This window comes from Pinus tabuliformis, chromosome Q (genome assembly GCF_031772625.1).
Source record: "Pinus tabuliformis cultivar Carrire ecotype Pingquan chromosome Q, CPIR1, whole genome shotgun sequence".
In the NCBI taxonomy this organism is placed as follows: domain Eukaryota; kingdom Viridiplantae; phylum Streptophyta; class Pinopsida; order Pinales; family Pinaceae; genus Pinus; species Pinus tabuliformis.
Window position 1 is genome coordinate 1,042,943,281 of NC_142296.1, and position 12,598 is coordinate 1,042,955,878.

The 12,598-nt window shown below is 32.5% G+C and overlaps 1 protein-coding gene across 1 annotated transcript; it reads left to right on the forward strand.

Moving 5' to 3' along the window:
- Positions 1–11,045: 11,045 nt before the first annotated feature.
- Positions 11,046–12,179, forward strand: LOC149223068 (F-box/kelch-repeat protein At1g80440-like). The gene has a single exon (XM_089387780.1). It carries the CDS (start codon positions 11,046–11,048, stop codon positions 12,177–12,179), a length of 1,134 nt encoding a protein of 377 aa, XP_089243906.1.
- Positions 12,180–12,598: the final 419 nt, after the last annotated feature.

Genomic DNA, 12,598 nt, shown 5'->3' on the forward strand with positions numbered 1-12,598 from the left:
CCACGTAGTTTTAAATACATATCAACGCTGTTTCTTAAAATATATCCATGTCGTTTTCCAAAAAATATATCCACGCTGATATAAATACGCAGTTTTCAATGTAATTCCATCTCTACGCAATTTACAAAAAATATGTATATGTCCACGCAGTTCCAATATACATACCCACGAAATTCCTTGTGCTGAATTATATTAACGCAGGTGTCTAACATATATCCACGCAGGTTCAAGATTTACCTCCACGCAGGGTTCACACGGCTCCAGCAATGGTCAACGCAGCAAACAAAAAAGAATCCACGCCGTTTTTAATATAAAACCATATCCATGCTGGCAGGTTATAGATCCACGCCAGTTTGAAAACAATTCCACGCCGTTTTCAGAATATATATATATATACTCTCTCAGATACGCTCCACCTCCAACACATGCTTCAGTCTTCCAGCATGCAATCCATGCTACCGCAGCTCTCTATAGCAGCGCGCAATACCACAGGCAACCGACGGAGTAATCAACGATCCACCTCTCGCAGTTTGAATCCTCAGCGCGCAGATAAATGGACATCCCGCCACGCCTCCAACATGCTCTGATACCAATTGTTGGAGATCAGATGCACAGCGGACCATAAAACATATACACAGCAAAAATTCAAGCACATAAAGACACAGGAATTAACGTGGTTCACCCAACCAATCTGGGCTACGTCCACACAACTAAGGCATCGGCAATATTTTATTATTCAAACAGGAGATTACATAAACTCTCACATTCCACCCAGCTATCCGTATGACTGCCTATTTTATAGCAAGGAGAATCTAACTACTTCTCACATCAAATTTAGGATGCATTAAATCTCTCCCAACAACCTGGAGATAATCCAACAACAGATTTTCCATTGTTGTCACACACTGGGATTTTGCCTATTTTGACTAAAATAGAAAAATCTCAACAATATATACATACATAGAATCTCCACGATACAAGTAAGTAATGGAAGGGTAAGACATTTTGCATTAATGACCAAGGATAACATACGAGTTGTTGTGAGGAGATATTTAAAGAAAATATAAGAGATATTCAAAGAAAATTTAAACCAATTTATATTCAGTAAAAAAAATTATAAAATTAACTTTTTTATTTTATGGTAAGTTAATTTACATACAAAAACGTTTTAAAACATTTTAAGTGTAAGTCAACGTACTCTTTTATGTGAAGTCAGTAGGTGATATTTTAAGGTAGTTTTTGAAGTGAAGGTACCAATTTTATTCACACTTCTGATTGAGGTGATATTTTAGACATGACGAAGATGTAGTCCTACCAAGTTTAGAAAAAAAATTAGTTTAATATAATTTATAAATGGAATGGTCTTTTTTTTTTCTAAAATCCAACCATAGTATTTCATGCAAGATTTTGATTTTTTGGGATACTCAAATTCTGCACAATAGACAACTTGGACTCAAATATCTGGTTAAAAGTAACCAGGAAAAATACCTTAAAAATTGTTATTTTGTGTGTTAGTTCTACTGCAAGAATAACGGTTATTATTTAATTTTTATAAGTGCATTGTTATTTTTAATAATGTTATTTAATTGTTTTGTGTTGTTTTTTAACACTACTCTAATTTATTTTTTATTTTTTTTATCTCTCTGAAATCATGATTTATTATTATTTAAAATAGTTTTTTTTATATAAATAGATTTTTTATAAAAAAATTTAAAATATTTAAACATTTTTGTAATTGGAATTATATAATAATATCTAATTATTTAGAATGATTTTTGGTAAAATGGTAATATTTGATTAATAATTAAAATGGACTTTTAAATATTTATGATTGTAATTTCTTTACATTTATTTCTTGGACCCAAATATCTTGTTAAAAGTAATAAGGAAAAATACCTTAAAAATTGTTATTTTGTGTTAGTTCTACTGCAAGAATAATGGTTATTATTTAATTTTTATAAGTACACTGTCATTTTTAATAATGTTATTTATTTAATTGTTTTGTGTTGTTTTTTAACACTACTCTAATTTATTTTTTATTTTTTTTCTCTCTCTGAAATCATGATTTATTATTATTTAAAATAGTTTTTTTTTTATATAAATAGATTTTTTATAAAAAAAATTTAAAATATTTAAACATTTTTGTAATTGGAATTATATAATAATATCTAATTATTTAGAATGATTTTTGGTAAAATGGTAATATTTGATTAATAATTAAAATGGCCTTTTAAATATTTATGATTGTAATTTCTCTACATTTATTTATGGATTAAAATAAATTTTTATATGTTTTGGAATTTTTAGGGTGTATTGTTCAATTGAATTTGAAGAGAATCTAGCAATCATTTGTAAATTAGAATTTTCATGTAAATATTTATAGGGTTATTCCCCAATATTTTATTTGTCTCAGCCCATCTAATTTTATTGACGATTACTACATCATAACAAATAGTCCAAAAAATACAAGAACGAAATGACAAAAATAAATAAAACACCAAACTAAGATACTAAATTATTTTGATCATTTTTAACATAAAAGTATACAAATCTTAAAATAAGAAACCATTATATCATAACAAATAATCTCATTTTCAAAATTATTAAAAACTTCATTTAAAAATAAAATATATTTAACAAATTTATAAAATAAAAATTACTTTATTTCGATATTATAAAAATATATTTCATATTTATATAATGCCAAAAATATTTTATTCTAAATTATAAAAATAATACTTTACTTTGAACCTACTTTCCAAGCCTACCTAAAACCAATATAAGTTAACTTTATCATCTCTTGCATTTAAATATGGAGTCATCTACGAAAGGAAGCAGAGTAATTGCTTTGATAGTCAAAAGTGGTTGGAATCTCGGGAATTTTTTTTTGTAGAGGCAGTGTTTGAAATGTGTTTTTGTTGGCGGAAAATTCAAAAAATCTTGTACAGATAGTGTTTGAACCGCCTTTTTGTTGGTGGACAATTCAAAAAAATTGTAGAGACAACGTTTGAACCATGTTTTTATTGGTGGAAATTGATTTAGCACCATGAAAAACATCTAGAACACCTGTAACTTGGATTTACAAAAATCCTTGCTGAATTTTCTCAAAATATGACCAAAATTTTCATCACTTTCCGGTCAAAAAAACGCTCCCGCTACAAAAGTAATTATTACCTCCAGAAATGTCCTATAATAAATAGCTCATTTTTCAACAAAGTCTTACACCTACATACTTATTTGTCTAATAAATTTTATAGTAAATAATGATTATGGTTTAGTATTACTTAGTTTTGCAAACTCTTACCAATAACCTTTATAGTAAATAATAATAACCTAGTGTAATTTAATGATGAAATGGTTTTCTTTTCTAAAATCTGATTATATAATTTTATGCAAGTTGTGATTTTTTGGGCATTTAAATTCTGTCTATTAAATCATTTAAATTTAAATATTTAGTTAAAATTAACTAGAAAAAATGTTATTATTATTTATTATTTAGATATTTATGAAATGTCAATTACATTGCTATTTTTTAATAATATTATTCAACTGTTTTAGGATGTTTTTGAATGTTTACTTAAAAAAAAATATTTTGAAATCATAATTTATTATTATTCAAAATATAATTTCATTTATATAAATAAATTTATTGTAAAAGATTTTAAAATATTGAAATGGTTTTTTTTAATTGGAGCTAAATAATAATATTTGATTATTTAGAATTATTTTTGTAAAGTGCTTATATGTGATTATTTAAATTATATTTTTTAATATAAAATAAATTTATCACATTATAAATTAGTAATTGAAATGTACGTTTAAGTATTTACAATTATAATTTTTGGATTTTTTTGGGCATATTGTTTGGTTGAATTTGCATAAAACCAAAAACTTACCAAAGACTAATATAATAAACGAAATGCCAAAAGTCATACTCAATTGTCGAAGATGAGAAAAGCTCGGTTATCTTGCACGATCCGTGGTGGGGATGGGAGAAAAGGGCAGTTGACATGTTGCTCCACGAGGCCTCAAGCTACTACAATTCATCTTGAATGTGTCTTTGTCGGTTCCATAACACCACCACTCGCTCGCATAAGTGGCACTGGAAATACTCAATTCTAGACAAGGCCAACATCACTCCCTCATGTTCCTTGAGATGCTTTTTTCTCATAGCTCTTCGGCTACATCTTCACTGACTACCTCGATGGTGTTGCGGCTGCATGGGAGGAGTTGCCTCTCTTCTTTTAGGGTGGAGAGGGACCTCTACAAGGTTGCAGAGTGCGCCCCCTTGCAACTGTGTTTGACTTATCAAAATCCTTTTTTTTATATCTCCATTGAGGCCTAGTCTCTAAGGCAGTTCCACTGGCACTGGTATCGAGACGAAAGTTGTGACACAATGCCATACCAGGAAAATTCAAAGGTAGGAGCTCCAACTATTGCACCCACGCTAGCCTGAATTTGCTCCTCATCGCAACGCATATCCTCTTCCTGCTTGAAACTCAGACCTCCCTTGGACCACGTGAACCTCCTTGACACCCACTCGTTATGCCCACCCTTCGCATACTACCGTAATGGGTTTAACATCCACCCTAGACTTGGCCACGAATGTATCAATTTCCAACCACCAAGCACAATGCTCTCCAAATACTAACCCCTTGCACCCTCAATTCTATCCACCCACAACTAGCTCAGCGCTTGAGGAGGGCACCACCACAAGTGAAGATCGTGACACCCATAACCAAATACACTCTGAAAGTCTCACATCTCTACACCAGTGGATCATAGAGTCATAGGAAAACATAGAGCCAAGGAAACGAGAGACATTTAGGAGAGGAGCCTACCAAATTCTCCATTTACACTCTGCCCAATTCTAATGACACCCTAGAGAGCAAGAGCTATGATAAAGTATAGCTCATACAAATTACCAAGAGAGATCCAACAACAAGTTGGGCTTAAGATGCTCAACCAATTTGGAGGACACCACACGGAGTACAAAATAAGTAAAAGACCAAATTGCATTGGGCTCACTTCTACAAACTCATGCCTCCCGTGTCACATTTCAAATTATAGCACGCTGCCCCTTTGAATCCCTAATAACAATCAACGATCGGAGAGCTTGGCTTAAGGTGCCAGCGTGGATCACTTACCTTGAACTACCATCGCCATAATAACATTATAAAACTCATCGTTTAGCTAATGAGACCGTGTTCCCACCTACCTTTGCATTTATTCCCTTGAGTGCCAATGGGTGATTTCACACAACCCACCTTGTTTTGACATGCATTAAGGGTATGGAGGGAGGCCCCACATGACACAAGAACCTTGGGTTATCCACCCCCATATGGATATTTTAATTACATGTTTGACTTGTAAACTCTCCACAATTCAGGTGTTTCACATGTTTTTGAAGATATTATATTTATATATGGGCGTAGTCTAACTTATAGGCCAAATGGTCTTTTTCACCGGAATTCCCAAAATATTGCAATACAACTTCATTTCTTTTTATTGTTTAAAATATATTTTTGAATGCATAAATTGATTCAACATCATTGAAAACCTCTACCGCACTCGTGAAAAAGGTTGTTTCCGTTAGAAATTAGAAACAAAAAAATGGTCGTGAAGTCATTTCTTCTATAAATGAAGCTATGCCTATTTATATATAGTCAAAATTACATTTTAAATAATAAAATATTATAATTTGAACAAAAATTAGTTGGCTAAATACCAATCAAAAACTCCATAATCCATAATAATTTAAATAATTAATAATTATGGTAATTATTATTATAAAACCATGGAGTTGGCTCCTACGGGGAAAAAGTCGTGAAGTCATTTCTTCTATAAATGAAGCTATGCCTATTTATATATAGTCAAAATTACATTTTAAATAATAAAATATTATAATTTCAACAAAAATTAGTTAGCTAAATACCAATCAAAAACTCCATAACCCATAATAATTTAAATAATTAATAATTATGATAATTATTATTATAAAGCCATGGAGTTGGCTCTTACGGGGAAAAATGGAAAAAATTGAGGTGAAATCTTTATTTGTGTTATTTAAACTTGGTTTTTGACTATATATATGATTCAACACCATGAAAAAAGGGTGACACATTTGAATTGTGCCACGATTACCCATCAAACTTGTGATTTCAATAAATTCCAGCAAGATTTTAGAAAAATTATACCCAAAATCCCACCATAAAACTTCCAAAAATTAACACTAAAAACAACTCGTAAAATAACAATAAAAAGATTAAAAAAAAATAAAAAATGGCGTGTTTCGTTTTCGTTACGTTACAGACTATTTATTTCGATGTCCCTCCCTTTCGCTCGATCTATCCTTTCTGATTTGCGTTCGATATTTGACCAAGCGATTGGGCTTTGGCGGTCCACGATACAAGTAAGTAATGGAAGGGTAAGACATTGCATTAATGACCAATGATAACATACGAGTTGTTGTGAGGAGATATTTAAAGAAAATATAAGAGATATTCAAAGAAAATCTAAACCAACTTATATTTAGTAAAAAAGAATTATAAAATTAACTTTTTATTTTATGGTAAGTTAATTTACATAAAAAAACGTTTTAAGTGTAAGTCAACGTACTCTTTTATGTGAAGTTATTAGGTGGTATATTAAGGTAGTTTTTGAAGTGAAGGTATCAATTTAATTTCACACTTTTGATTGAGGTGATATTTTAGACATGAAGAAGATGTAGCCCTACCAAGTTTAGAAAAAAAAATAATAGCTTAATATAATTTATAGATGAAATGGTTTGAGGAAAAATACCTTAAAAATTGTTATTTTGTGTGTTAGTTCTACTGCAAGAATAATGATTATTATTTAATTTTTATAAGTGCACTGTTATTTTTAATAATGTTATTTAATTGTTTTGTGTTGTTTTTTAACACTACTCTAATTTATTTTTTATTTTTTTCCTTTGTGAAATCATGATTTATTATTATTTAAAATAGTTTTTTTTTATATATATAAATAGATTTTTTATAAAAAAAATTAAAATATTTAAACATTTTTGTAATTGGAATTATATAATAATATTTAATTTTTGGTAAAATGGTAATATTTGATTAATAATTAAAATGGACTTTTAAATATTTATGATTGTAATTTCTCTACATTTATTTATGGATTAAAATAAATTTTTATATGTTTTGGAATTTTTGGGGTGTATTGGTATTGAATTTGAAGAGAATCTAGCAACCATTTGTAACTTGGAATTTTCATGTAAATATTTATAGGGTTATTCCCTAATATTTTATTTGTCTCACCCCATCTAAATTTGTTGAATATTACTACATCATAACAAATAGTCCAAAAAAATACAAGGTCACTTACCATAACTAAAAGGAGAAAAAATGCAAAAATAAATGACAAAAATAAATAAAACACAAGACTAAGATACTAAATTATTTTGATAATTTTTAACATAAAAATATACCAATCTTAAAATAAGAAACCATTATATCATATCAAATAATCTCATTTTCAAAATTATAAGAATAATACTTTATTTTGAACCTACGTTCCAACCCTACCTAAAACCGATATAAGTTAACTTTATCATCTCTTGCATTTAAATATGGAGTCATCTACAGAAGCAGTGCTCTGATAGTCAGAAGTGGTTGGAATCTCGACAATTTTTTTTTGTAGAGGCAGTGTTTGAAATGTGTTTTTGTTGGTGGAAAATTCAAAAAATCTTGTAGAGATAGTGTTTGAACCGTCTTTTTGTTGGTGGACAATTCAAAAAAATTGTAGAGACAGCATTTGAACCGTGTTCTTATTGGTGGAAATCGATTTAGCACCATGAAAAACATCTAGAACACCTGTAACTTGGATTTATAAAAATCCTTGCCGAACCTCCAGAAGTGTCCTATAATAAATAGCTCATTTTTCAACAAAGTCTTACACCTACATACTTATCTGTCTAATAAATTTTATAGTAAATAATGATTATGGTTTAGTATTACTTAGTTTTGCAAACTCTTACCAATAACCTTTATAGTAAATAATAATAACCTAGTGTAATTTAATGATGAAATGGTTTTCTTTTCTAAAATATGATTATATAATTTTATGCAGGTTGTGATTTTTTAGGCATTTATATTCTGTCTATTAAATAATTTAAATTTAAATATTTAGTTAAAATTAACTAGAAAAAATGTTATTATTATTTATTATTTAAATACTTATGAAGCGTCAATTACATTGCTATTTTTTAATAATATTATTCAACTGTTTTAGGATGTTTTTGAATGTTTACTAAAAAAATATTTTGAAATCATAATTTATTATTATTCAAAATATAATTTCATTTATATAAATAAATTTATTGTAAAAGATTTTAAAATATTCAAATGGTTTTTTTTAATTGGAGCTAAATAATAATATTTGATTATTTAGAATTATTTTTGGTAAAATGCTAATATTTGATTATTTAAATTATTTTTTTAATATAAAATAAATTTATCACATTATAAATTAATAATTGAAATGTACGTTTAAGTATTTACAATTATAATTTTTGAATTTTTTTGGGTATATTGTTTGGTTGAATTTGCATAAAACCAAAAACTTACCAAAGACTAATAGAATAAGCGAAATGCCAAAATTCATGTACTCAATTGTCGAAGATGAAAAAAGCTCGGTTATCTTGAGCGATCCGTGGTGGGGATGGGAGAAAAGGGCACTTGGCATGTTGCTCCAGGAGGCCTCAAGCTACTCCAATTCATCTTGAATGTGTCTTTGTCGGTGCCATAACACCACCACTCGCTCGCGTAAGTGGCACTGGAAATACTCAATTCTAGACAAGGCCAACATCACTCCCTCATGTTCCTTGAGATGTTTTTTTCTCATAGCTCTTCGGCTACATCTTCACTGACTGCCTCGATGGTGTTGGGGCTGCATGGGAGGAGTTGCCTCTCTTCTTTTAGGGTGGAGAGGGACCTATACAAGGTCGCGGAGTGCGCCCCCTTGCAACTGTGTTTGACTTATCAAAATCCTTTTTTTTATATCTCCATTGAGGCCTAGTCTCTAAGGCAGTTCCACTGGCACTGGTATCGAGACGAAAGTTGTGACACAATGCCATACCAGGAAAATTCAAAGGTAGGAGCTCTAACTATTGCACCCACGCTACCCCGAATTCGCTCCTCATCGCAACACATATCCTCTTCCTGCTTGAAAGTCAGACCTCCCCTGGACCACGTGAACCTCCTTAATACCCACTCATTATGCCCACCCTTCACATACTACCCTAATGGGTTTAACACCCACCCTAGACGTGGCCACGAATGTATCAATTTCCAACCACCAAGCACAATGCTCTCCAAATACTAACCCCTTGCACCCTCAATTCTATCCACCCACAACTAGCTCAGTGCCTGAGGAGTGCACCACCACAAGTGAAGACCGTGACACCCATAACCAAATACCCTCTGAAGGTCGCACACCTCTACACCAGTGAGTCATAGAGTCATAGGAAAAAATAGAGCCAAGGAAACGAGATACATTTAGGAGAGGAGCCTACCCAATTCTCCATTTACACTCTGCCCAATTCCAACGACACCCTAGAGAGCAAGAGCTATGATAAAGTATAGCTCATACAAATTACCAAGAGAGAGCCAACAACAAGTTGGGCTTAAGATGCTCAACCAATTTGGAGGACACCACACAGAGTACAAAATAAGTAAAAGACCAAATTGCATTGGGCTCACTTCTACAAACTCGTGCCTCCCGTGTCACATTTCAAATTATAGCACGCTGCCCCTTTGAATCCCTAATAACAATCAATGATCGAAGAGCTTGGCTTGAGGTGCCAGCATGGATCACTTACCCTGAACTACCATCGCCATAATAACATTACAAAACTCATCATTTAGCTAATGAGACCGTGTTCCCACCTACCTTTGCATAAATTCTCTTGAGTGCCAATGGGTGATTTCACACAGTCACACAACCCACCTTGTTTTGACATGCATTAAGGATATGGAGGGAGGCCCCACATGGCACAAGAACCTTGGGTTATCCACCCCCATATGGGTATTTTAATTACGTGTTTGACTTGTAAGCTCTTCACAATTTAGGTGTTTCACATGTTTTTGAAGATATTATATTTATATATGGGCCTAGTCTAACTTATAGGCGAAATGGTCTTTTCACCGGAATTCCCAAAATATTGCAATACAGCTTCAATTTCTTTATATTGGTTAAAATATATTTTTGAATGCATAAATTGATTCAACATCATTGAAAACCTCTACCACACTCGTGAAAAAGGTTGTTTCAGTTAAAAATTAGAAACAAAAAAATGGTCGTGAAGTCATTTCTTCCATAAATGAAGCTATGCCTATTTATATATAGTCAAAATTACATTTTAAATAATAAAATGTTATAATTTGAACAAAAATTAGTTGGCTAAATACCAATCAAAAACTCCATAACCCATAAAAATTTAAATAAATAAATAATTATGATAATTATTATTATAAAACCATGGAGTTGGCTCTTACCGGGAAAAATGGAAAAAATTGAGGTGAAATCTTTATTTGTGTTATTCAAACTTGGTTTTTGACTATATATATGATTCAACACCGTGAAAAACGGGTGACACATTTGAATTGTGCCAGGATTACCAATCAAACTTGTGATTTCAATAAATTCCAGCAAAATTTTAGAAAAATTAAAACCAAAATCCCACCATAAAACTTCCAAAAATTAACACTAAAAACAACTCGTAAAATAACAATCAAAAGATTAAAAAAAAAAAAAAAAAAGGCGTGTTTCGTTTTCGTTACGTTACAGCTTATTTATTTCGATGTCCCTCCCTTTCGCTCGATCTCTATCCTTTCTGATTTGCGTTCGATATTTGACAAAGCGATTGGGCTTTGGCGCTCCAGGTACGAAGACTGTGATTCTGCTACGTTAGTCTTTACCCTATCTGATTTGAAAGAGTTCCGGCTTGCCCAACTTCATATTCACTCGCTCCTGGAAGGTAAACGAGGGTAGTGCATCTCTTTATGGATCCTTTTGCTGTTCTTCCGTGGGAATTAGGTCGACAGTGTCTATTAAGAGTGCCCTACCATTCCCATGCAAACCTCAAAGTTGTTTGCAAAGCCTGGGAGGCCGTTGTGAAAAACCCCCAGTTCTATGAAGACAGGAAAAAGTTTGGCACTTCCGAGCAGTTGATATGTTCGTTGGAACTCCAGGAATATTTTGATGGCGCTTATTATACTACTGAAATGGTGGTTTCTGTCTTTGACCCTCTGCGCGGCACCCGGAAAACGCTTCCTCCCCTTTCCCATTTCACCGGCAGTCATAAGGGACTGCCATTCTTCTCAAGGTGCGTTTGTGTCAATCAAAAGCTGGTATTGTTAGGCGGATGGATTCCGTTCAGAGCTGATGAACCGGATGCATTCAAAATCGTTTTCATCTTCGATTTCTCGTCAAGTAAGTGGAGCCGCGGTGCCGACATGCCAGTCCCTCGAATGTGCGGTGCTTCCTCTGTGTCACCGGATGGACTCATTTACGTTGCCGGCGGAGACGATCAAGGTAAAAATCCCATGCGGTCAGCAGCTGTTTACAATGTGTTTGTAGACGAATGGAAGCTTCTTCCCGACATGAACAGAGCACTGGGTGCATGGTATGGTGCTGTCATCTACGGCAATTTTTTCTTCGGCAAATTTTTCGTTATTACAAGTGTCCGTGATGAGGGTGATATAATCGGGTGGAGTGCAGAAGTTTATGATCCAGAAACGGGGGCATGGACAACACTGGAGAATATGGGGGTTATCGGGGCAGGGAAAGGCCCACGGGCGTTTCTGGTTGTTTCTTCTTCAGAGCGTTTGTATTCGTTTGAGAAGCAGGGAGTGATGGAATACGATTCCAATGAAAACGTTTGGAATGCGCTGTGTTCTCTTCCTATAACCCTTGAAAGGATTTCGTGTTCTGTAGTGTGGGATGAGAAGATTTTTGTTTACGGTACTGCCGAGAGTAATGTTAAAGTTTGCTATATGTATGAGCCCCCGCCTCTAAGAAGTGCAGCAGGAAAGCAAGCAGAAACTGTTGGGATGTGGACTGCCATTGAGGAATCAGAAAACTGTTGTCTGCACAATGCACAGACGATTACAGGTGCCTTTAGTTTTCAGATTTGAAGTTAAGTAACAGTGATAACCATATTGTCGTTTGAATAGCGTAGTAAGAAATTTCACATTCATGTTATCTTGAATGAACATTGGTAATACATTTTGTCCGTTGAATAGCGTAGTACGAAATTTGACATTACTGTTATCCTTATCCTTGAATGAACGTTGATAACAGATTTTGCAGAGTTCCCGTATTAAAAATGTTGTTATTCTTGGATGAGTTAAGACTTTGCACAACTGAACAATGTTGGTTGATTGTTGAAAATTTCAAAAGTTTTATAGCATTCCAAAATATTCCAGAATACGGTTTTACGGAGATTGAAACTCAAAATATATTTTAGAGGTAAAATGTATGTGGTTTTGATTATTAGATATTTCTATGGCATTCCAGAATATTCGACAATACAATTTTACCCAGATTGAAACTC